The sequence below is a fragment of the Xenopus laevis genome, chromosome 9_10S, assembly GCF_017654675.1.
Source record: "Xenopus laevis strain J_2021 chromosome 9_10S, Xenopus_laevis_v10.1, whole genome shotgun sequence".
NCBI lineage: Eukaryota > Metazoa > Chordata > Amphibia > Anura > Pipidae > Xenopus > Xenopus laevis.
In genome coordinates, this window is record NC_054388.1 from 99,809,814 (window position 1) to 99,837,316 (window position 27,503).

The 27,503-nt window shown below is 42.5% G+C and overlaps 1 protein-coding gene across 2 annotated transcripts in view; it reads left to right on the plus strand.

Moving 5' to 3' along the window:
- The window catches only part of ntn3.S (netrin 3 S homeolog), an 82,117-nt gene extending 54,977 nt beyond the window's left edge, over nucleotides 1-27,140 (plus strand). The window contains exons 6-10 of one of the 2 annotated variants that reach the window (XR_001933440.2): nucleotides 9,760-9,834; nucleotides 13,960-14,919; nucleotides 22,795-22,800; nucleotides 24,305-24,308; nucleotides 27,127-27,140. Coding sequence is in view for 1 of the 2 variants with exons in the window: in XM_018239222.2 (XP_018094711.1) it covers nucleotides 9,760-9,834; nucleotides 13,960-14,288 (404 nt within the window). In the remaining variant the exon portion in view is untranslated. Of the gene's footprint in view, nucleotides 1-9,759; nucleotides 9,835-13,959; nucleotides 16,211-22,794; nucleotides 22,801-24,304; nucleotides 24,309-27,126 lie in introns of those variants that run through there. The other variant, XM_018239222.2, reaches the window with a different exon arrangement.
- The last annotated feature ends 363 nt before the right edge of the window (nucleotides 27,141-27,503 follow it).

Here is a 27,503-nt window from a genome sequence, read left to right on the forward strand (position 1 = left end):
GAGTTCAAGTGCAGTCGATAATCCTTACACAGTTTAATATCACTGTTGTCAGCTATGCTCTGATTTACAAAAGGATAGACAGGGCACTACGTGTTTGTAGGGGTCATTTGCAATGGGGAGATGGACATTTTTTGGATTTTGTATAGGAAGTGGTGAAGAATGGCCGCAGGCTTCTGCACACCAGCAGGTTGCCCCCCACATTTACAGTGCTGACTGTGTTAGTACAGCATGTAGGCATCCCCTTCCCCGTTCCAGACCACTAACTTGCGTGTCATTCAGACACATACAGTATGTTATGGAGGAGCAGGAGGAGCAGCCAGCTTTGTGGCTCTGTTCTTACTGCCTGCCCTGCTTGTTTTTATCCAGGGTCAAGGATAAGAGCATAGCTTACCCTAGGATGCAAGGGCTTCTTAAGTGAGAGCAAAGAGGAGCGCATTTGTGCCCCTTAGCACTCTAACACTTGTGCCTTGGGGTGAAGTAAATGACCTCCTTGTGTAGGTTCCCTTACATGCAGGCAGGTTAATTGGCTCCTAATAAAACTGACCTTAGTGTGTGTAAATGGAAAAGGGACCTTAGATTGTTAGCTTCACTGGAGCAGAGACTGCTGATTAAAGGGCATGTAAAGTCTAAAATAGAATAAGGCTAGAAATGCTGTATTTTGTATACTAAATATAAACATGAACTTACTGCACCACAAGGCTAATTAAACAAATAATTTATGCTTTCAAAGTTGGCTACAGGGGGTCTCCATCTTGTAACTTTGTTAAACATCTTTGCAAGACTAAGACTGTGCACATGCTCAGTGTGGTCTGGGCTGCTTAGGGATCATCATAAACAAAGCTGCTTGAGTTCTGCATGGCTGGGAAGTAAGGCTGGGGCTCCCCCTGCTGTTCATAAGTATGATTGTTTCCCTGCTAAGCAGTTAGGGACTGTCTGACAATTCCTATCCACAGCAGTAAATGAAGGGAGAATTTCACTGCATACAGTCAGGTTTCTTATAAAAACTGTACACATTTTTTAATTACAGTATATTGGAGATAGGTTTCTTTTTCATTAAAGAAAGTAAAAATGGGATTTTATTTTTTTGCCTTTACATGCCCTTTAATCAGTTTAAAACACTGAGGAATACGTCGGCTTTGATTAATAGCACTTACCTTTGTATAGCGTAATATAGATTATATATTTCTATGTATACACAGAAAGAGAAAGGGAACATATGAGGCTTTTAGGATTTGCACAAAGATTGTATAAAACTCTGCTGTAAATCCAGGTGCTGTAGTGGAATGACAGCTTGCAAGCTTCCCTTGTAAACAGTCCCCCTCTCTCTCTGTCCTGCAGTCAGGGTGGAGGCCCGTTCAGCTCTGTTTGCACTGACATTTTTTGCAAGACTCTCCCCTCATTTTCTGAAACTGAATCTGCCCGCGGAAATAATAAGACTCGTAACCCCTTAGGTACCAGGCAACCTGACATTGCCTGCCTTGAACTGCTCAGCTTGTGTGGAAATGTTTACCAGGGTAAATAGTGTAACGAATGAAAAGAAAGACTGGCACCCGGAATACATTTTGCACCTTATAGTTGTGCTTTATATATTATCCAGCCACTTTCACCAGTCTGTTGGCAGAACAAAGATCACAGTGAAGATTGCTGATGGTCCAAATATCTTCGTTACATAAAAATTTGCCCCCATTTGCTGCCAGCGAGGTCATCATTGCCAGTCTGAGTCGTAGAGAAGGAACACAGTGAGGTATACACATGAAGCGAAGCGGCTAACGCTAGTGACTTTTCGCCAGCGTTACCATCCACAGCGCCATTGCCATTTTACTAGGGAAAGAGACCGCTGCTAACGTTCGTTCGCACTCTATCATCAGACGGATTTTCGATCTGGCGAAAGGTCTGCAAATTCTGTAAAGTGCGGATTTTAATGAACGTTACCTCTTTCCCCAGAGTTGACTTTGCCACCTCAGACCAGGTGAATTGCTTAAAATAAGCTACATCTTCCTCAATCTTCTGTCACTTACATCATATCCTGTGTGCCGAAAATACATTAAAGGAAAACTATACCCCCAAAATGAACACTTAAGCAACAGATAGTTTATATCAAATTGAATGACATATTAAAGAATCTTACCAAACTGGAATATATATTTACATAAATATTGCCCTTTTACATCTCTTGCCTTGAACCACCATTTCGTGACTCTATCTGTGCTGCCTCAGAGATCACCTGACCAGAAATACTACAACACTAAGGGGCAGATTCACTAAGGGTCGAATTTCGAAGTTAAAAATACTTCGAAATTCGACCCTCGAATTGAAATCCTTCGACTTCGAATATCGAAGTCGAAGGATTTAGCGCTAAACGTTCGTTCGATCGATCGAAGGATTTTTCGTTCGATCGAACGATTAAATCCTTCGAATCGAACGATTCGAAGGATTTTAATCCAACGATCGAAGGAAAATCCTTCGATCAAAAAAAGTTTAGCAAGCCTATGGGGACCTTCCCCATAGGCTAACATTGACTTCGGTAGGTTTTATCTGCCGAAGTAGGGGGTCGAAGTTTTTTTTAAAGGGAAAGTACTCCGACTATCGAATGGTCGAATAGTCGAACGATTTTTACTTCGAATCGTTCGAATTCGAACGAATTTAACCAATTCGATGGTCGAAGTACCCAAAAAATACTTCGAAATTCGAAGTATTTTTCATTCGAATCCTTCACTCGAGCTTAGTGAATCGGCCCCTCACTGTAACAGGAAGAAGTGAGGAAGCAAAAGGCAGAACTCTGTCTGTTAATTGGCTCATGTGACCTTACATGTGGTTTGTATGTGTGCACAGTGAATCCTACGATCTCAGGGGGTGGCCCTTATTTTTTAAAATGGCAATTTTCTATTTATGATTACCCAATGGCACATACTACTAAAAAAGTATATTATTATGATAATGGTTCATTTACATGAAGCAGGTTTTACACATGAGCTGTTTTACTCAGTATCTTTTAATAGAGACCTACATTGTTTGGGGGGTATAGTTTTCCTTTAAAGTTCCAAAAACGCTGGCGATTTTTCCTTTTTTGAAGCGGAATTGCCTGCAAAAGTCCAGACTTAAACTTTTTTGGCTGACTTAAACTTTTTTTGGGTAACCGGTTTTCTCCAGACATTTCCTAACATATGGAACATTCATTTTACAGTGGGCTCATGTTTAGGGCTTTATATTAACTCTCTTGTCTTTATTAAGGTTCCCTGGACATTTGTAATAAAAAGTGGTAACTTCAAGCATTTGCACTTTATAATAAAGACGTCGATGGAACTTTAGATTACCCGCCATATACAATCACTAGCAAATTTTCACTAGGCACAAACGAACGCTATCGCATCTTCGCTATGAAATTCTCGCACTGCTGAAGTAATGCTAGCGAAAAGTCGCCAGTGTTCGGCGCCCGTTGCGCAACTTCGCATATTAGTGAATTAGCTTGGTGGTAGCGAATTTGCACCTGGCGAAGTGATGCGATGTGTGTGCGAATGGGTAGCTGGTGACAATTAGTCCTTTCGTGAATCTACCCCAAAGAGTGTAAAATAACACACAGAAGGATAGAATAACAAGCAGAAAGATGTAATAACATACAGAAAGTAAAATAACAAGCAGATGGACAGGGAGAGGCGAGAACGCTGTGCATGCACAAGGATATAACCACATTCGCAAAGATATAAAAACACTCTCAGTGCTAGAATAATATCCATAGTGAATTCATGATATGCAAAATATGGTATTATCTTAAGCTTTTTGGGACAACATAGTCATGGTAAGGGCTTAAAGGGGCCATTCACAGGCCAGTAAAGCTGCGGACTCAGTGCTTTCAGACCAGGCCTGGTCTAGCAATCTGTGAATTCTGGCAAATGCCAGAGGGGCTGCTGTAAGTTTCCATATACTGTAGATTGCCGCTATTTATTGGGCTGTTGGAGCCTCTATGTGCCTACAGTAAATGACAGGGCCTATTTTGAATCTCAGTCCAGACCTGTTCCAGATCAAGTCAGTAGCCTACTGGATCTGTGTATGAGTCCCATCATTGGGCCTGCCCAACCAAAATCTGTCCAAAAAAACACATATGCCTTATTGTTACAATGTAGACTATTGAGGTCATTGGGCCTATCTGGGCCCAGACAAAAAAGGGCATCGCCGAAGAGGGGGAAATAAGAGATTGACTTTATTTTAGAAAAGTAACAGTATATGAAGTACAGTAGAAGTGGGTTAATACTTAGATCCTGTATATTAGAACAGAAACAGGATTGTAAGCCGATTTGATTTCCATGTGAATGAAAGCTTTGATACATAAGTCCTCAGGACTGCTCTGCATAGAACCATTACCTATAAACTACTCTTGTAGGACATGGGAGAGCGTTTTGTTGCAAAGCTTTTTAGCTCTACCATAAAGCATTGTTGTGGGCAAATAGGTTACTAGGAAGGCAAAGCAGAATAGGTTCTAAACATCATTACTGTTGATACAGTGGGTCTCTTTACCATGTAATACCTACTTAATTTGCATTTTTACTATCAAGTATAAGGGTGTTAAAAAGCAGCTACACTTGTTGAATGTATTAAGTGGGTGAATCTTTGAGAGCACAAAGGCAAGATATAAGGCATAGTCATGCTATGCACAGAAACATAGCTTGAGCTACTTTTACTGCATTAGTCACTGTGAATAAAGTTCCAAACCATTCAGTGTAGATGGGCCTCCCAGGTGCAATGTTTTTTACTCGTAGAATGAACAAAGAGAGTTGACATGGGCAGGATGTGGGCAACCCCTGGCACAACACTTCCTTGTGCATGAATGCCGGTGGATTCAAAGCTTTCTTCTTAGGGAACGTTACAGTAAGTACAGGGTTCCCTTGTGCTCATGATGTCATACAAAGAGGTCTATGGAGCTCTTGAATAGATGGGGGCGCAAAGTAATTACAGCAGGACAACATCCTTTCAACAGGATCCCATTACTGCCCATCGTGTTCCAGCATTTGTGGTGGTACACAAATAAATGAGTCCTTTCATCTCATCTGGCTCATGTACACATCTACACCCAGAACCCGGCCAAGTAGTGTTACTCAGTCTATGAAAAAGTGCCCCAGTAGGCACAAAACGCGTTAGGTGGTCATCTGTATGTCCTAATAAATTATTTGATTTTTTATCATGATTTTGGTCTTTACTTTTGGAGAGAACTCACAACTTTTTGCTGTTTTGGATTCTTGCACCCATGGATTGGGGTGGACTGTGAGTACTCTCTCCATTTATTGATTATTTTTGGATACTTTTTCCTTTGATTAATAATGGTACAATTATTGGCATTGCGCACCAATTTCTTTAATTTTTTGACACAAGTAGTGCTTAAGGCCTCTTTGCTTGATTGGCAAACCCACCTCACTCCCACTCACTAATCCATATTACCCCCCACACTGCTGAGAACACACACCACCCTCCCCTGCCACTCACTCCACATGGCCCCTTGCCTCCATCCCTGCCTATTGCTTGCCCCACAGTTGTGCCCAAGGCACGTGTCTCTGCTACCTACCCTAGCTCCGACCCTGACCATACCTTTAACTTGGCACAATCGTCATTGTTACTAGGCTTAGTAAGATGCATCTACTCTGACTTGCGTGACCTTTTCAGAACTGTTCAGTTGCCCTTTCATGATATACTGTATAACTGGAAAAATAAATATATTATTTAATAGAGCAATAATCACACACAACTAATAGCAACATCCAGTGGCATACAATCTTTGGTGGGTACACTCACAGGCCTCCTAACCCCAACTATGCCAGGGTCCACAGCAAACATGTGATTGGGCAGCAACTGGCTGGAGAGGGCAAACTATGATACAGTAGACCCTGCAATTTGTGTCCCCTTAAAGGAGAACTCAACTCCCCAATTAAGAAAAGCACCTTCCTACTCATCTAGATAGTCCCGTCCCCCACGCATACTTAAATAGCCTTGAAAAATGTCCCTAAAATATTTCTCACCTATCAGTGCAGAGTAAGTGCAGCGGAGCTCGTGGGCACCATATTACGGATCTTCAGATTTCTTTGGGTCCTCTTTGGCAATTTTTCGGACTATCTAAGTAAGTAGGTAGGGGATTTTCTTAATTGTGGGGTGAGTTCTCATTTAAACCCACTTCAGGGGTCTGCTGTATAGTAGTTATGCTACTGAAAATATCAGTATTCTTTTGTATGTGAATCACTTGTGCATCGAAGCGTTGTCCATAGGTGCATCTGGGGGAGATATACATACACACACCATAAGGAATGGCTTACATGGGCCGTTAACTGTGCGTGATTACAATGGTAACTACTTGTGAATAAAACCACAAGTGAGCGCAGAACAGTTTACGGTAACAGTAGCCGAGATTTGCTTTCAGTGGCAAAACACTGATACACTGGTCTAAACACCCAAAATCCTCTAATACCGTGCAGAGAAAATTTGGCACACTGGAACACTCCTATATTATTAAAAAAAAAATCTACAGAAAAAACTGTGATCTGATAGGATTGCAAGATGTTAACTGAAAACTGCCCCCTCCTATTATGCCTTACCCCAGGGCCAGGTGGTCAGATACTGTCATGAAATTAGAAAGACAAAACCTTGACATGTATAGACAGCTTATACACTACTGTACACTTTATATACTACTGTGTATAGCCAGATAATACAGCGATATTGTACTTATGGGACATGATGTTACAGTGCTGTGCATTCCCAAGTAATATAGGGGCAAATTTACTAAAGGGCGAAGTGACTAACGCGGGCGAAGATTCACCAGCGTGACGTCATTTCGGTACTTTGCCGATTTACTAATGGTCGATGTAAGTTCGCTAGCGAAGGAGATAGACTCTAGTGGTACTTCGCTCCCTAACGCCTGGCGAACTTGCACTCTGGGGAATGGACATAACTACGCAAATTCACTAAGATGCGGATTTTACTGAACGTTACCTCTTGCGCCAGACTTGCCTTTGCCACCTCAGACCAGGCGAAGTGCAATAGAGTAGATAGTGCTTCTTTTTTCTAAGTCCTAAACTTTTCCTTTTTCAGGGTGAATTTTCGGAGGTCAGTAAATTTGCCCCATAGTGTTAGAGGACAGAGAGTGAGTGCTCATTCATATTTATGCAGCGGCAGTCGTCTCCGGCAGTGCAACTGTTAAAACCTGTTGTGTCGCTCAGTGAGGTCATTCTAATCAGCATTATACTAAGGGATCCAGCCACAGCTTCTTACAAAGCAGGGAACTGGGCCCTCGGGATTTACCTGTCTGTGCCCAGCACTCACTTGGCATGTGACAGGATTTCCAGTGTCACCCTGGCATGGGTCCCTGGCACGCTTAGCACCCTCCACCCCAGAACAGATGGCCTTTTCACCCTGGCTCGTGGCCAGAAGCTGCTGGGGGAGAACATCCTTTTAGCTTCCTGCTCCCTGTGCACTTCACACCCTGATATACACACTGTGAAACTGGGCCAGCTATAAAAACCCCTTCTGTTTAGCCAGAAATGTATATGAGATGTCAAAAAGCAAAAAAATTGATCATTCTGCCTAGAGGCCGAATTCCAGGTATCTAGCCTTAATGTACACAGTCGCTCCATGCATAACTGCCAGCATTACAGAACATTTCCAGGGACCCCGTACCACTGGGTATTCATTACGGCATCATTTGTTATAGCGTGGAGACAGCAAATAAATGGACTATTATTTGCATATCATGGAGAAATAGAAAACGGAGTGGGAACTGGTAACTAGCCATACAAACACAGGAAAGATAGTATAGCAAGCAGTAACGTAACTTGGTGGGGGCGGGCCCTGGTGCGAGCCATGCAGACGGGCCCGCCCCCATCCTCGTGTGCGCGATTTTTCTGTGCCGCTGCAGCCGACTCCAGCCGGCTGCAGCGCGCACGATCTTCCGGGGGGGCCCTGCGGGGGTGCGGGCCCTGGCCAATTTGCACCCTCTGCTACCCCTGCAGTTATGCCCCTGATAGCAAGGGGGGATACCATACCAGGGGAAATGAAAGGAGAGAGATCACTGGTGACTAAGCTTCTGAGATGGGGCCCCCTGAAGATTTTTTTTTGTAGGAGGGCCCGGCTCTCTCAAGTTACGTTGTAGGGGTACCATCACCCTAGACCTGGCGGCAGCTCCAAGGCAATTGAAGAAAAGATATGCGCCCAGTTAGGGTAAGGGCACACCTGGCGATTCGGGGAGATTTAGTCACCTTGGCTCTTCTTTGGGGCAACTAATCTCCCTGAACGGCTTCCCCATGTCTTCCGCCAGCTATAATGAAAAATCGCCTGCGGCATGGCACGCGCGGAGCTTCGTATTCCGAAGTCACCCGAAGTTTCCTTGTGAGGCAAAAGCTTTTTTGAAACAGAAAGGTTGCAACCCCCCAAATACAAATGCTAGAAGTAGATACTTGCACCCAGGCACGGTCGCATAGGCCCGGGCCTAGGGCGGCAAAAAATAGGGACGGCATGCCGCCCAGCCGCATTATGGGGACGTGTGCGTCCCCATTCAATTACACCAGCTGCGCCGGCGTTCTTTCGGAAGGGGAAGTGTAGGCGGGCGCTAGGACCTAGGGGTGGCTGGCAAAGAAATCCGGCGCTGCTTGCACCCGATTTGTGGAAAAATGCAAGTGAAATTGTCTCCTATTTGTCACACTGGAAGCAACTGCGGCAGACTCACCTCAAAGCAATGCTGCAATCAACTCTAGGAATGCATTTTAAGTTATAAAAATAGCGATTTGAATGTGAAATTGTACTTTGCAAGCTGAACTCATCAATGAACCCTACTCCATTCATGGAAGACTGCCTACTACATTAGTCTGTTCATCAGCAAGCTGGCTTCTGCTACATTGTTTCAAAAGAACGACTTTAGCAATAGAATAGGACAGATTCTGCTATCCGTGTAGCAGTTTTCATTTATGGATGAATTTAAAATCGCTGAAAACACGTAATGAATGCAAATTGGAAACTTTTCTTTCATTAGGCAAGATTTTATTGTATAATGTACATTCCCTACCTGGACTTTTCCATGTCAGTATGGGAGGAAGATATTTTGTCAGACTCTCCCTCTCAGTTACCCATTCCAACTTCCCATTCCAGTATAGTGATACGCTCAATGGTAATTTCTCCTGTTAAGCAGACATGACTGTGGGGGTGGTACAAATGATACGGAGCTCATTATGTTTCCTTGCAATTAGTGCAGATTCCAGAAAGAAGCAGTAAGTGGAAAAACCTATTTTCCATTTCAGCTGTTAAATTAACCTTGCAATTATTTTGAATTAACGAAAAGAAGGACCGAGCACACGTTAGTGCACATCTACATCTGCAGATGCAGTTGCAGTAGCTGCAGTCACCACCACATTCATTAAAGGGGTAGTTCACCTTCCAAACATTTTCAGTTGTTTTCAGATTGTTCATCAGAAATAAAAAAACCTTTTTCAATTGCTTTCCATGTTTTATTTTCGCGACCACAACTAAAACCAGAATTTGGATGTACATGTGCCCTGTAGTATTTATACAGCTATATTGATCTAGTGTTGAACACAGTTATAGGGTATGATGCACTGTGCTTATAGGCTCACACAATAATGGCAGAGGTCTGGCTGGTAAAAATTATGCTTCATGCCAATGTTATTAATAGGGAAAAACTGCAAGAATATAGGAAGCCCGGTATTTTTTTTTTCAGAAAAGCTTCACTCTTTGATGGTCACTGATATGTCTGTTGTTGTCTTTTGTTAGATTGTGAGCAGTACTGTAAGCCTCCCAAGGGAAACTACAAGATCAATTTGAAGAAATACTGCAAGAAAGATTTTGGTAAGCATTATAATTGTGCTTCAGTGGGTTATCTAAGGTAGTGCTTGTTAAACATTTTCAGTTCAAGTACTTTAGATGGTCCACCCTCTGGACAGGGCTTGTGTTGCTCGGGCCAGGTCAAAAATCATGGGATGAACGGGTACTAGTGATGTGCAGGCCGGCCCGAAACCCACGGGTCAGGCTGACTTCTGAACAAGGTTTGTGGGTTGCAAGCAGGTTTGGGTCAAGTTCTTACTTCCACCCTCCACGCTCACAATCTTATTGTGACCTGTTTACTCCTCTGTCAGCTTTTATAGGCATGTTTGTTACGTCCACCACCTTTGTGATATCAAAGATAAAACACGATGGGTGCGTGTCTATAAATAGAGGAATCTTGCCGGGTCGGGCACGAGTTGGGAGTGGGCGGATTATGGTTGGACGCATAACATATTTCTAGCAATTGGCTGGCCTCACTCAATGCCATCGCAGCCCATGACCTAAGCATTCACTAGCACAGTGGTCTTCAACCAGTGGCTCATAGTACAACATATTTCTAGCAATTGCCTGACTCTGCCCTATACCGTCGCAGCCCATGGCATGAGCATGCACTAGCCCAGTGGTCTTCAAGTAGTGGCTCATTAGAAAAATGTTGCTCACCAACCCCTTGGATGTTGCTCCCAGTGGCCTCAAAGCAGGTGCTTATTTTTCAATTCCTGACTTGGAGGCAAGTTTTGGTTGCAAAAACCAGGTTTATGGCCAAACAGAGCCTCCTGTAGGTTGCCAATCCACATATGATAACCTTTACTTGGCCCCACCAGGATTTTTTTCAGGCTTGTATTGCTCCCCTGCTCTTTGTACATTTGAATGTGGCTCACAGGTTACTGCATATTTGATACTGGGGATGCGAGGAAGTGCAAGGTTAAAGGGATGTCATCTCCAGGACCTGATTTCCAGGGGATAGTGTCCAAAACATTCCACTTGCTAACTCACTAGCAAGCATTGAAAGTTGGAGTGCTACCTGATTTAAAGGTGACATAAATAGAAGGTTTACAGTAGGGGGCCAATTCATTTACTTCGAGTGAAGGATTCGAAGTAAAAAAACTTCGAATTTCGAAGTGTTTTTTTGGCTACTTCGACCGTCGAATGGGCTACTTTGACCTTCGACTACGACTTCGACTTCGAATCGAATGATTCGAACTAAAAATCGTTCGACTATTCAACCATTCGATAGTCAAAGTACTGTCTCTTTAAGAAAAAACTTCGACCCCCTAGTTCGCCACCTAAAAGCTACCGAACCCAACGTTAGCCTATGGGGAAGGTCCCCATAGGCTTGGCTAGGTTTTTTTATTCGAAGGATAATCCTTCGATCGTTGGATTGAAATCCTTCGAATCGTTCGATTCGAAGGATTTAATCGTTCGATCGAACGATTATTCCTTCGATCGTTCGATCGCAGTATTTGCGCAAAATCCTTCAACTTCGATATTCAAAGTCGAAGGATTTTCATTCCCAGTCAAATATTGTTAATTAACCGTCGATATTCGACCCTTGATGAATTTGCCCCTATATGTCAGTTAAGCTACTTGCCAGTCTGTAGCTTCACAAAGCTTTAAGGCCACAGGTGAGTTTGAGTGAATAATATTCGCACGTAGAACAGCCAAGGTCACACCATATCAGCGATCACCATGAGTGCACAGAGATCATAGCGTAATGTGGACTGTGCATGCCCTTTCCAACACTGTGCCATTGATTGCCACATAATAGACCCTCCATCAACTCAGATGTTGGAAGAGGCTCCAAGAGGGGAGATGACTCTTGGTTATAAAAGGATTCCGTCCTGAGAGAAAAGTCTCCTGCCTATTTATTCATGGGACAGTATCTCTCTCTCTTCCCTCTCGCTTTTCATTCCACTCCTTTTCTCTCTCTGCCAAGAATGTTAAAAAGGATATTGCCTTAAAAAAAAAAATCCAATATCTATGGGAGGGTACGGTATGCTAATGAAATGCTAATAATCACCTGGCTGTGCTGCCATTGGACAGAGACTGATGGTCTCTAATCAGTGTGACACGGTGACCATTCATCCTGAGCACAGAGGGGAAGCAACTCAGTGATGTATTGCGGGGAATCTTGGCATGTGGAGAATAGAGGGGGCGTTATGGTCTGTGAGACTAGAGGCTCCAACAGGCCTCCCCAAGCTGTCCCTGTCAGCCAGACAAAAAAAACCCTGCTGATAAATAGAAGTGGGAGGTAGCAGTCTCATATCACAACCTCACTCTCTACCTCCGGTAGCCAAAGCAGTAGACCAGGGGTCCCCAACCTTTTTTTACTCGTGAGCCACATTTAAATGTAAAAAAAGTTGGAGAGCAACACAAGCATGAGAAAGTCCATGGGGATGTCAAATAAGGGCTGTGATTGGCTGGTTGGTAGCCCCTATGTGAACTGGTAGCCTACAGGAGGCTCTGTTTGGTACACCTGGTTTTTCTACAACCAAAACTTGCCTCCAAGCCTGGAATTCAAAAATAAGCTCCTGCTTTGAGGCCACTGGGAGCAACATCCAAGGGGTTGGAGAGCAACATGTTGCTCGCGAGCAACTGGTTGGGGACCACTGCAGTAGACTCTGTGGCCAACAACCAATAGAGAGAGGATTATTTACTCCATATGCACCTAGGGCTAAGGGAAAATGTGAAAATAACTAGAATGTTAAACAAGTGAAACTTCCAGCACACTGCAAGTGTTAAAGCTGTGAGTTTTAGTCTAGACACACTAGGGATGGTTTTCATTTTGGGGATGTGAAGTTTTAGGTAAGGTGAATGCCCTATTAATGATATAATTTCAGGACTGGGAATAATAATTTGCATTTATACAACATTCGCTGCATATAACAGTAAATTAGAATGTTTAGCTTATTAAAATGCTCATTTTGTTATTTAGACATTCCTTTTGCCGAATACAAGTGTGCCAACGACTATACATGTATCTCTTACCAGTAGCATGCATGAAACAGCTTCCAGAGGCAACCTAGAAATTAGTACACGTGTGTTGGCCACATGATCCCAAGCAATATCTATGTTCAGTGGATAGCAGATGTAATATGCTGATGCACCATGTTGGCCAGTGCATGTAAAAGTGAAGATCAGCCATAGGCAGAAGGGATTCTGTAAGATGCCATAAACAGTCTATTTATTTGCCTGTAGGAGGGCAGGTTTGGCCTCTGTGTAATACCAGGGCCTATCTTTAATCCCAGTCCAAACCTTGTTCAAGTTGTTGGCATTAATGAACAGAGCAGCACAAAGGTATAGCCTCTCATATGCAGTCCATCATTTGGCCCATGGGTCACATACTGTGTAGGATCAGCCAATGAATGGTGAGGCTGTTCTCTCACACAAGTGAACATTCAGATATACAGATAAACTCAACTTTCCCTTAAAGGAGAAGGAAAGCTTTCAAAGCAGTATATTGCCAATAGATTAGCCAAAATAGTGCAAGCAATAACACTATATTTATTCTGCAGAATGCTTTAGCATACATGAGTAACAGCTCTAGAAGCTCTTTATGCTTGTTTAGGATAGCAGCTGCCATATTAGCTTGGTGTGATATAACTTCCTGCCTGAGTCACTCCCTGCTCACTTGTAGCTGTGGGCTCAGATTACAGCAGGGAGGGGAGGAGGGAGGGGAGAAAAGGGAGGGAGAGGAGCAAACTGAGCATGCTCAAGCCCTACCCTGGAGGTTTATGCTGAAAACAGGAAGTTCGATAGAGAAGTCCATGTGTACACAATAGAAGGAAAGAAATGCAGTGTTTCTTTTGACAGAGGACTCAGAGCAGCATTACTTTGAGGGTTTACTCGTGTATTTACTGTATATAGACCTTTCTGATAAAGCTTACTTAGTTTTAGCCTTTCCTCTCCTTTAAGCATAAACAGGGTTGACCTTGAAAACAAGACCCCATAAATAGGTAATGTCTCTAATGTCTCCATCATATGTTTGCTAATATATGAAGCTTAGGATAAATTCACAGAAAAGGCCTCACTATAGTATGATAGTAATGTGCCTTCTGTATTGCATTACAAAATCAGAGAACTTGAGTAAATGTGGGTGCAAACATCCAAGTGATTAATTTCTTATTCCATGAACTTACTCTTTTCCTACAGTGGTCCAGGTGAATGTGCTGGAGATGGAGATGGTTGGTTCATGGGCGAAGTTCACGGTCAACATATTGTCTGTCTACAAGTGCCGAGATGACAGAATAAAACGGGGGGACAACTTCCTATGGATTCATATGAAAGACCTGTCCTGCAAGTGTCCCAAAATCATGCTGAGCCGCCGATACCTAGTGATGGGCAGCAGCGAAGGGCCTGGCGAGAGACCAGGACTCACAGCCGACAAGAACAGCATGGTTATCCAGTGGAGGGATGCTTGGACCAGGCGGCTTAGGAAACTTCAACGAAAGGAAAAGAAAGGCAAATGTCTCAAAGCATGAAAAAAGACTTATGTTAAAGACATTCAGAACTCTGTATATATATATATAAGTCATTGCTCTTGGGATTGTGGACTTTCTAATACCACCCAATTTTAGAGGTGTTATAATAACCATGGTGCTGAGATTGCAGCCCAGACGAGATCCACACATGTGGAATGAGGCTTCTTCTTGAAGGATTATGACTCCTGTAATCTCACCCATTGAATGTAGAGTGAGATCATTGCAGTTCCTACTTTCCAGTTTTCATTTATTGCAGAACCACTCCAGACCCTACATTGCTGAACATGAACAGCTTCCATAGCCTGCAATAACAGCTCAAGAATGTCTTGGGTTGAATTCTGTTTTTCTGGAGTTACCAAGGCTAGAGTGCTATATTCTTAGGCACTGATAACAGGAATTTGCGAGACTTGGCGGTCTGCAGCTCTCTTGATAAACATTTATTGGAAATTTTACATGAAATGTGAATAGAGCATAACGGGAAGGGCCAAGCGTTAGCCATGTTCTCTCAGACAATGATTTTTGCCAGAAGGTCTCTTCTGTTCTGCCTTAAAGGGCAATATTTACATGACTTTACCGGTGGATTCCTAGTGAAACAGAAAATAATATGACGTAGCTTTACACATAAGGCTATGTGTAAGGCTAAGGCTAACCCGGTGCCATTTTTAGTTGAGCTCAGTACAAAAGCTGTTCCTGTGTTATTCCATCTTAAAAATACATCTGGACACTTGACGCCCAAAATTTTCTGTTCTTTATGTGATCACACACAGACTGCCACGGGCGTCCGATGAGTTGTGCTGGCCCTTCGGCCCAACGATGCAATTTGTTTTCCCTAGTTATGAAGACCTGCAGAGTACTGTATAGCAATTGGAATCTCTGCCAAAGAACACAGCGTTTGATGACTCTTTCCCCAGAGTTACGAATAAAAGGACCATAGGAGGGAAACGGTGTATATTTGTTCAGATATGCGAAATAGCGTGAGAATGTACATTTTTGGTGTTTTACCTGCTTCAGTAAAGACTGTCCTTAGCGGCGGTGCTCTGTAGTGCAAGTTTAGGCCGCAGAAGGAGAGACTAACATTATTTGTGGTTTGTGTAGTATTTTTTGTATTAAGTAGCCTTGGAACATGGAAGGGCTGTATGTCTGGTTTGTAAAATATCTACACTTATGCCCTCTTCAGTTCCCTATCAATGTCACCTGAAATACACACACAGGTCCAGAATGGGGTGATGATGCTCAATATGACATCAGTACCATCTCTAGGTCCCATGTGATACTGGCATATAACATACCACCCAGCATTTGAATACTAAAAAGAGGAACAATTTAGTCCATATCCCTGCTCCTCCTCACCATGCCCTCAAACCACCTGGAGCCCTGACACTTTCCAGAAAGGCTTCTTTTTTTCTGAGCTCTGCCATTTGATACAACACCTTCTAAATCAGAATCACTGAGATGTATGACATAAACACATGGGGTAACCACAGGAAGCATTAAGGGGGGGGGGGCAGGCAGAGGAGTTTCTTACTGGAGCCCCTCTTTTTGTGGAGTTTGTTCCCCTTAGTGACACTGTCAGTTGTTCAGGATGTTTTAATTGTATAGGTCTTTTGGGAGACCAGCGTCAGACTGGAGTTTACAGAGTCAAATTCTGTCACACTACGTCACCCTGCCCCCTGCTGCCAATCTGGCCACCCCTCCACTGCATACTACAATGCAATGCCCACCAAAAGATTCAGGGTGGTCGGGCCCAACAGGACCTATTGGGTTTGTTGGTGGGCCACTCCGGCTCTGCAAAAGAAAGTTGCCCCACTCAAACTCTATCAGGGGAATGTAATAAAATTTGCAAAGAGCAAAACAATTTGCACCAATAAGACTAAAAATCCACATCTCGCAATGTAATATTGTTCCTTAAACTGTTATTGCATTGCGAATTTTAATTGCGCATTGCGAATTTTAATTGCGCACTCATAAGAAGTGCTTGAAGGTGTCGTAATCTTTTGGAGCAAACATAACGACTTTTTCAGTAAGAAGTTTTATTACATTGACTGCGCATTGGCGCAAACTATAAAATTCGCAAACGGTCTTTCACTGTCGGAAGTGGTCGCTAAACAGTTTCCGGGCTCGCAAAAGCTATATTAAATTCGCACAAAGCAAAATTTGTTCGCGCAAAGGCATAACTTTTCGCATTGCGAATAGTTTTTCCGTTAGCGATTTTTATTACATTCCCCCGTATGTATGCTATCAGGTCTGTTCTTGGCAGCATCAGGGGATAATTCCCTATAATCAATGAAAAATAAAAACTCATGTCCCCGTCCAAACGGTCACTCTTCCATTGTACCTACTCCACATTGCACAGACATTTCCTCTTATTGGTCTCCATTACAGTCAATGTCATATTCACAGCGTTTAGTGGGTGAGAAAAGCATTCCTCAAATGGGAGTTAAAATCAAAGAAGAGACTTTATTGTTGTATAAAATAACAAACAGTCATCAGTTACAGATGTATATCCTGCTCTATGACATGTGGTAACCTGACGCATTTCATGCCTCTCTCTGGCATTTATACAAAAATCTTCTTTGATTTAACTCCATTTGTGGAATGCTTTCTCACCCACTAAACCCTGTGTTTAATTCCCTATACCTCCCAACATTTATGCCACATCTCAGTCTACTAAGATACCACTGATGCTCTCATCACTTCCTGGTAAGCCCTGTACATTTGGGGGTGCAGAATTTAGGATTGTTCCACCAAAATGTTGTTATTGAACGGACCAGCCAGGAGTCTTGTAGTTTAACTGCAGATAGAGGCTCGTGAAAAGTTTAAAGGGGGCACAGTCTTCTTTTCATTAATCTCCAGGTTTTGGGCAGGAAAGATTCTGGCAATGAATTTTGTGCTATGATCTCAATGGATAAAAATTGTTTCTCATTAAAATCTCTCTCTTTTTCTCATTTTCAAGCACTGGAAAAAAAATGTTGTTATTGATTCACTTGGCTCTATATGGCCAGCCAGTGCAAGACAGAAATGAGCAGCCTGTTTATATATAACTCTACACTACAGTTATTGGTCCAACAAAAAAATATTAAAGGGCTCTACTCCCTAAACCTCAAGGAAGATTTTTCAAGGAAGATTTGTTTACGTACATTAAAATGGCACTTTTTCAGGAACCCCATTGCCCATCTAAATACTTTTTCCTCACTTGGAAGCCGCTAGTACTGTTGTGCCTATTGTTTTACGGAACAGTGTAGAGGGCAGGCTACTCAAATCATTCATTAGCCAACACTCCTTATGGCAAGAGTCTCACAGGTATGAAGAAGAAGCAGGGCCATCCGACCTACGCGTTTCGCACCCACTCAGGGCACTTTGTCATGGGCTCTCATGACTAAGTGCCCTGAGTTGGTGTGAAATGCGTAGGGCAGATGGAGATACAAATTATAAATTTTTTAACTTTGTACAAATAAAATATATACTTTTAAACTAATTTTCTCTGGTCCTGTGGATCCGTCTAAGTGCTGGATGGCCCTGCTTCTTCTTCATACCTTTGCCGTACCACTCCCTAAAGCTGGGGGTCTGGGGGCTGGTGCACCCAGACCACATTTACTCTTTGGTGAGTCATTTACAATTTATTCTGGGGCACCTTGTTTCTTCTAATATTTGTAAGCGCCTTACAGGGCCACATTATACTCCTGGGACACCCACTAGGTGCAGAGGTTGCTGTCTGCTTTTACACCCCTTCAAATAAAAATACACCGATCGTTTCTGTGCCCTAACTCTCAGCATTATGGAACCACTCAAAATATCCAACCATTTAGTGGGAAGATCCTACACAAACTCTTGCTTCTCTCTGTATTACACCTGTGTATAATATAAAATGACTTGCTTCCATGTGATTGCCACCTCATCTTCCTCAGGTGCCTTAGTGGGTTCCCCTGCTCTCATGCACATTCAGTACACCGTGTGTGCAGAGAAAGCACAACGTGGCTTCTAGATGCTATTGCATCTTCAACAACCATTAGGGCACTGCCCGTTTCCCACCACTACTCTAGGCCATGACTAGGGTTGCCACCTGGCCAGTATTTTACCGGCCTGGCCGGTAAAAATGATGGTTGATCCCAATGTTATTAATAGGGAAAAAAGATAAATATATAGGAAGGCTGGTATTCTTTTCCAGAAAAGGTGGCAACCCTAGCCATGACACTGGCCAGCTTTGCCCCACTTTCAGTCCTTCAGTCAATGGATGTTTTCCTTGTGTTTACACTGTCTGTATTTCCCTTTCTCCTTGTGGCGATGGAGCAGGCTCCCGCCTTGTAAACATCTTTCCAACATGGAAACACTTTCAATAAAATGATTTATCTGACCTCGTAACTGTGTGTTTTTCCTTTTGTACAGAGTATCCACAAGCCAAGTTGAAATAACGTGTTTGTTGCACTGTGTTCATTTTTTCCCATCTGCATCAGATATTATTTTGTAATTGATCATGGAAAATAATGTCACAACGACCGCCTTCCAGATGTTTATGCAAAGTGCCAGCATGTTTAAAGGGGGATACAGCTTATTTTTCCTTTCTTTTTAATCCTGTTGATTTTTCCTAAAATATGTAGGAGGAGGGCAGACATTACTATATGCACAAAACATTCCCTCTATACATAGTTGCATTCATTCAGAGGAATAAGACAAAGGGGCACATTTACTTAGGGTCGAATATCGAGGGTTAATTAACCCTCGATATTCGACCATCGAAGTAAAATCCTTCGACTTCAAATATTGTAGTCAAAGGATTTACCGCATTTCCTTCGTTCGTAGGATCGACGGAAAAATCGTTTCAAGCGATTCGAAGGATTTTAATCCATCGATCGAACGATTTTCCTTCAATCAAAAAAACCTAGGAAAGCCTATGGGGACCTTCCCCATAGGCTAACATTGATACTCGGTAGGTTTAAGGTGGCGAAGTAGGGGGTCGAAGTTTTTTTTAAAGAGACAGTACTTCGACTATCGAATGGTCGAATAGTTGAACGATTTTTAGTTTGAATCGTTCGATTCGAAGTCAAAGTCGTAGTTGAAGGTCGAAGTAGCCAATTCGATGGTCGAAGTAGCCAAAAAAATAATTTTAAGTATTTTCTATTCCATTCCTTCACTCGAGCTAAGTAAATGTGCCCCAAAGAGTATGTTTGCCTCTACTTGGGCAATAAAAGACAAAATAATATATTTATGATGATTATGACCTCTGGAGACGGTGATGTTCCCTTGTCGAACCCATCTTGAATCTAAGGCATAGAGTAGGAACCATATTACAGAGAAGGAAACCAACAACAAGCTGTGCCTTCATATTTTAAATTTAATCCCTTAATTCACTTGGCTAAAATAAATACTTTTAAGGCAAAAGGCTGCTTTGATGCATCACACATGCAATAGTCAAATGCAATTTTCATGTTTTCCCCTTTACCCTGAACCCCATGCTAGTGTCAAACTAGCCTCCTGTGGACCAAATGGAGAACCAGACATCAAGGTCTAAGATTTAAGTGCTAATTGTAATAGGTACCATATAGAACTATGATATGATATGAAATAAGAATAGTTCATGTGAATTGTGCTTGGCGGGGGCCTGCTGGTAGATCCTTAAAATGCAGTCTGATGACAACTGAAAGTCTTTACCCTGGAAGAATAGGTGATAGAAAGATATGACCAAGAATCGGGAAGGTAAGTTATGACCTCACAAGGCTGCTGGAAGTGAGATGCACACAGCACTTCCAATAAATAATTAACAGAAGCCTTTCCAAGCCAAAATTGTGTAAGGGTGTTGGATCCTGAACTTTAACAACATCTGGAGAGTCACAGGTTGGTCTTCATGCCTAGCATTTTCTAACTACAACCCAAGTAAAAAGAGGAGTAAGGTTACAATAATGAACAATGATAGGGATCATCAAACAATTCGGTGCACATTATTTACATAACATAGGTCAGGGACGTGAGAGTCTTGTCTTGGAAGCCACTGTATTAGGAGTGGTAAAAACCAACCTCTATGTTTAAGAGCAGAATATCTATTTTTTTATGACTGCCTAAACCACTGGTTTGCAAACTGTGTTTCTGCCCACAAAATGCTTTTCTACACCACGGAAATCCCTTGTAGGGTGTCAGTTGAAGTGAATATCTTATTTTCTTTCTATATATTCTTGGAACTATTGATGAATAGAAGATACACGAATGTCCTCCCGTCTTCTAAGATAAGAAGAGCTCTGAAGCAAAGCAGGTCCAAAGTTCTACAACAACTGCTCTTCACTAATCATTACTTGGATCCAATGCACCACATAAATAAAAGCCTGGGTTGGATTGCAAAGGTGTGTCTGATGTCAGGCAAGTTCATAAAAAAATATACAAAACAAAAAAGAGAAGCAAAAGTCCAGCATTTAGATATCGCTGACTCCCACGGTGTTAGAAATATAAGGTTCTGCCAAATAAGAGCTGTTGACTGCAACTGTTCTACAAAGTATAGAAGAAGGACTGTCAAGTACTGCAAAACTAGACCAATTTTTAATACACATAGATGAATATCACACCCAACTGTATGACCATCCGTGTAATTCATGAGATCACAGTAGGCTTCATTGGTCAAGGAGGTGCATCAGCCAACACTTCCTCAGTCCCAATCTGTACTTGGTGAAACTCCCAGCTTGACCTGTTTGGTATTTGTTAATATAACATCCCAAGATCAACCAACATAGTGGAGGCTTTACACTGCTGGCACCCAGTTGGCTTCAGACTGTAGCGGTCATTTATAAGGATATGAGGGTAAGGATATGAGGGGCAGTGGGTTGCAACTCTCCCTACAACATAGTGATAGTCTTCATGTTTACCCCTGAAAATTATCACTCCTGAGGCTTTTGGTTTCCATTGCCCTTTAATCCTTTAATCCTCAAAAAAGTATCAAAAAGTAAAAATTGAAATAAATGAAAAAGACATAGCATCAAACGAAGATATGATGGCAACAGCATCCTGCATAAAACAATAACCAACTGCCAACCAATCAGAACTGTGAGTTGGTGGCTCCAAATGCAGCCAAACACAGACATAACAAATTCAGGAATCCTGAGAATGAACTACATGTTCTCAAAGACTGTTCTAGGGTTATAAACCAGATAAAATCCTTAAAAATGCCAGCCACACTGTGCGGAATTATAGCAGCAGTGTTCCATTATACAATGCAGAGCTATTTAATGCTCGGCAATCAGCGTTATTAATCCTCCTGATAGGTTTATTTGTTTTTGCCACTTGCTTAAATGTTTGCAGGATTTATTGAGGGCATCTGGTGTGCAGCACCTTCTGTGGTCTGTAGTTAGGAACCTGACTGTGTCACTGCTTTACCATGTTCATGAGTTTGATTGACTGCTTCCCAGGCTTCTGATCTACACATTCCCATGTGGGAACCTGGGGGTGAAGGGAGAGAGGCACCTGGATGTGTGTGAGAGAGAGAGAAAGAGGAGAGAGAGAGAGAGAGAGAGAGAGAGAGAGAGAGAGAGAGAGAGAGAGAGTGCAGAAAGAAAGACTAGAAAGAAACGGGGTGCCAGGACAGATTTAAATGGAATGAGATGACAATTCATCACGTTATCATCAGCTACACACCTGTTTATTGAACAGTTTTGGCACCCAAGGTGGAAGGGGGAGAATGGAATGCAGGTATTATTATCGATCAGTGGGAGGGGGGAACATATGTGGCACTTCTCACTGTATAAAAAAAATCTTTTATTCTAAAGACAAATTTGTAAGCTCAAGGTCTTAGGTCGAAAGTCTTCATAAAAATCAGGGAACACAGACTCTTACTGCAAGTAAATCATTTGCTTACTTTGGTGAGTGTTCATATTCTGTATTAATTGGGAATGGGGAACAGTCAAATTGTTCTGCTAATTTGATCATTAACAGAAGGAGGACTGGCTTTTTAGGGGGGAGGCTACAACCAGGGTTGTAGTGTGTGTGTGCTGCTAATGCACCTATTGTGCCCCCCTCTAAAGCTGGTGACGGTGGCCCACGGGTGCCCTACCTAAAATGATTTTGCTGTGAGGTCAGCAGGACAGTTAGGGTCATGGCAAGCACAATTAAAAACATACCTCTTGGAAGCTCTATTGGAGGCACATGATCCACTAGGAAATAATCGAGAAGGGACCCAAAACATCCCTAATTTTAATGCAGGTGCACTCTGCTCTTTGCTAAAATCCACTCCATGTGCTTATACCTTTTGGCAGTAGCCTTAGTATTTCACAAACTGTAATTGTAAATCCCCTAGGTTTCACCAGACCAGTGGTATTGGAAGGCCAGTAATGGTTGAGCAGAATGCATTTTTTCCTCCTGGATACACCATAAAGACCAACTTGAAAGCCAGTTAGGGTAAGATTTGAGCACAAAGTATTTTTTTTCCTCCTAGATACACCATGAGAAGACCAGCTAGGGTGATATTTAACTTGAATGCATGTTTGTCCTCCTAAGATATATCCTAAAGCAATGTGTGGCTGTGGCTCGTGAGTAACATGTTGCTCACCAAACCCCTGTATGTTGCTTCCAGTGGCCTCAAAGCAGGTGCTTATTTTTGAATTCCAGGCTCGAAGGCAAGTTTTGGTTGCATAAAAAGCAGATGTACTGCCAAACAGAGTCTCTTGTAGGCTGTCAGTCCCCATAGGGTCTGCCAAATGCTTGCTTGTGTTTCTCTGCAGCTCTTTTTGCTAATGAGTAAAAAGGGTTAGGGACCCCTGCCCCAAAGCCTAGCCTGGAGGTCAGGTAGGGTGAGATTTGGGGTGAAAACATATTTGCTTATACAGGTTTATCTGAAAACCCATTATCCAGAAAGCTCCAATATTACATAAAGACCATCTCCTATAGACTTCATTTTAATCAAATAATTAACATTTTTAAAAAAATGAATTCTTTTTTTCTCTCTGTAATAATAAAACAGTACCTTGTACTTGGTCCTAACTAAAATATATTTAATTTGTATTGCTTGCAAAACAATCCTGGGTTTAATCAATGTTTAAATGATTTTTTAAGGTATGAGGATCCAAATTACAGAAAGATAACATCTGAAGCAATCTGGATCATAGGTCCGATAGTTGTATATTTTGGCAGCATGGTTGATACAACAATATATTCATATTTATGAGTTGGGGGAGATAATGGACATCAAAGGGGGTGGGTAGAACAAAAAGTCAGAAAACTACAACCTGGTGCAATAATTTGGGCTTTATTTTAGCTGGTATTTTGGCATATCTTTTATGGTATTATATAAATTAAATTGATTTAGTTTGTATTAATGCCCAGCCCAGGGTTGAGTTGTTGTGTTAGCAGGGGCACTGCAGTGTTGAAGGTAAGAGAACAACTAGCAATGTCTTTAGGGTTTAGTATCATGGCAGGCACAGTTGGGATGGGGCGCTAACCTAAACAAATGATGGACCACAAAGGGCAATACCAACAAAACGTCAATTAGGGTTTTACTCCTCTAAATGTTGTTGTAATCCTGATACACTTGTCATCTACGCCAAGGCTGAGAGTTGTTTTGGGTTGGCTTGCAGGCGTCCAATGCCCTAATTAGGCACATCATGTCAGTGTTTGTTCTAAGTACTGTCACAATAATACTTTGTGGGAGTCAGAAGTAGAAGTGACCATATTATTATTATTAACATGTATTTATATAGCTCCAACATATTGTGTAGCACTGTAGCACATGGGATGCACGGAGGGTTGCCACATTTTCTGGAAAAAAATACTGGGCTTCCGATATAATTAGCCTTTTTTCCTATTAATAAAATTGGGATCAACCATAGTTTTTACCGGCCAGGCGGGTAAAATACCGGCCAGATGGCAACCCTAGATGCATGAGATATATAGGATGCAGAGTACAGAGTGGGATCTGTGCTTGAGGTGCTGGCACCTGCTGGGTTAATGTTGGCCTGTTTCTTTCCTGTGCTGGCCAGCATTGCAAAGGGACAGGTGCACAGGGGCGGTCTGTTTTCTTGCCTTTCATTCCGAGAGGAAGAATTGAGCCTTGTAGCCGAGGCAGGATTCCTCCCGTTCTTCTCATTGCTGCCAGTAACCCAACTCCAGTTAAAAGAGCCGCCCTCTCTCCCCCCTCAAGCCAACCCCAGGCTGCCTGGACTCACACCTGCATGTCTGACAGCTCCCTGGAAACAGGAGAACCGCACTTCATTTTATATTTCAATTAAGCCAAGCGGTGATTAACAGAGAACATATTCCACTCTCACCACTGCCCGCCTGCCTTCCCTCCTTTATATACAGAGCCGTTATATCTCTGTATGGAAACCATATACGTGGGGGGGGGGGGTCATATGTCCTTTCATATAATTATATAAAACATACACTTAGCACTTTGTTAATTAAATTCACTTCTGCACACAGTAAGTTAAAGGTGCAATAAGTTTTTGCCCAGAGCTTTGAGTCTGGTATTGGGCAGGTAGTAAGATGCAGGTATGGTGCCGGATCCAGTTCAAAATTATGCCAAATACAGACTGAGGTCTCGCTCATTATCATACACAAAATATCCTATACAGAAACCAGAGAGGGACGGGACTTCTCCTTTCCCCTAATGACACCAAACTCTCAATTTTAATTCTTCTCAGGCATAAACAACCCATAACTCTCCTGCTTAATACCAGCCAGACATCATTGACACGTACCACTCATTCCTTGGGCTCCATAACTCTCACCTTCTACTCAAGCACATGACACAAACATCTCATCCTCTGCTAATCCACAGTCATCCAGCTACATCCTTTTTGCCTTCTATTTCTGGGATTCTTAACGCGCTGCCAATACACCACCGACATGTCATGTATTGGATGCCGGGGGTGGAACATGCAACCCATTCTTTCCATGAACACTGCATGCACAAATGTATCTGCTAAACCCAAACATTCACAGTCAGTGTCGGACTGGCCCACCGGGATACCAGGAAAAGTCCCGGTGGGCCCAGGTGTCAGTGGGCCCTCATGCTGCTAAACATTTTTCATGGTCATTTCCTATTTCTATGAGAAAAAGAGGCTAAATAGATTGAATAATCAATTATAGTATGTAAAGAAAAGAGACTAGAAGAATAGAGGTTGAGTGAGGAGAGGAAGAATAATAGTACTTAGAGTGGGCCCCTGGTCTAAGGTTTTTTGGTGGGCCCCTTGTCCAAGGTTTATGGGTGGGCCCATGGTGTCCCAGTCCGACACTGTTCACAGTCCTTCATTAGCACAGAGAGATAGAAACTGTAGAGTTTCTGGTTATTACACAAGAAAGCCACAGATATTAGAGAATTATCACCTTGGTCTCTGTTACAACACATGTGCAACGGCATTAGTCACTTAACTCCTCCTATTAAACGTCATTAGGGCAATCATCTCCTAATATGCAGCCGTCTGAGCACCTAGTCATATCCTTTTACTACATAGACATGAGGATACCAGACCACCTACCTCTCTTCTTCCCAATACATGGATTTCGTGGCACTTACACCTCCCCTCCTTCTAATACACAGGTTCCTCAATCTACAAACTTAATTTCCCCCAATTTATAGATATCATGGCACCTGCTTTATCCCTCCTCCTAATACATAGAGACCACCTATTTCTCTTTGTTTTCTAAAAAAAAATTATATGTGTGTTTGTGTGTGTGTACTTCTGTCAAGGTACCCTTTTCCTCCTAATACACAGAGACATTAGTTCACCTAATTCTCTTCTCCCAACATGTCAATATCAAGGCACCTGCATTATCCATCCTCTTATTTTACAGACAACTCAGACCATCTACTTCTTATCTTCTCCCAATACCTGTATATTGCTATCAATTCACCTCCATTTCCCTTCTCCTCCTAATACACATAAAGCCACACACTTCTCCTACTACAGTATTGTAGGGACCTGAATGGTTAATTTCCTACAAAGAGCCACATGGCTGAGCTATGGGGGTTCCCAAGGGCTGGGGCCAGAGCACTTTACTATAAAAGGGAGAGCCATGTGCTCAGACAGCCATTACAGATTTCTGTTGTCTTACTGCTGGATGTCACTTCTTGGAGGAGAGAGTGAATTCAGCAGCCAAGACATAGAGGCTTGGGTAGGCGACCCCATGCCTGGGAGCTCGATCAGGAGGGTCTGAAGCTCCTGAGTTCCAAAACTGAATGTGGAAATGCTCGCGCAATAGACAGTGCTGGGAGCTACAGTTCAGCTATGGATTCATCAAAGCTGCTTTTCTTAGATAAAGATTCTCATCACTGTGAATACCTGTTTCCGCTTTGTGTGAGCCTGCCAGCTCTGTGTGTGAGCCCTCGGGTGAGTCTGCCTGGGGAGAGTAGAGGAAATGATCCAGCAAGTTTCTATTGTGTCACGGGCTGTTTGTGTGCCTGCCACGTGGGAGCCAGTACCTTGTCCGGAGAAAAAGGTACTTGGGAAAATAGCACTACCTGGGACCATTTGTGCTCTTGTTGGGAAAAGGGACAGAGACTCTTTGTCACCAAAGGAGTAGTGTGGGACTTTGCCTGGTAGGGAGTTACCAGGATAAGTCTGGCACAGGTTCACCAGGGTAGTGGGTCATACTTTTACATGCATATGTGTACTTTTACAGTTTATTTCCCCTTTAAAGGAACAGTAATGTCAAAAAATAAAAGTGTTTTAAAATAATGAAAATATAATACAGTGTTGCCCTGTACTGGTAAAACTGCTGTGTTTGCTTAAGAAAAACTACTATTGTTTATTTAAATAAGCTGCTGTGTAGCAATGGGGGCAGCCATTCCAAGGAGAAAAAGCTCAAGTTACACAGCAGATAGCAGATAAGCTCTGTCTGTCTAATGGTGTTATCTGTTATCCATTAGTTAACCTGTGCCATATAGCCGTTTTTCAATTTCCACCATTGCTAGACAGGAGCTTGTTTATATGAACTATAGTAGTGTTTCTGAAGCAAAAAGATCAGTTTTACCAGTGCAGGGCAACAGTACATGATATTTTCATTACTTTAAAACATTTACATTTTTTGGTGTTACTGTTCCTTTAATCTGCACTTCCTTGTATAAAGTTGATATTTTTATAAAGCAAGTGTGTGTATTGAATGTTTTCCTAATGGGGCCACCCGCAGGTGTATTCCCGGATCCCATTAGGTGGAGGCACTGCCAGAGAAGAGTCTTCCCAGTACCCTTTCACCTAGCAAAGGGAACTTAGGACCTGTAATTGATAAGAAATGGTTAGTGATGGG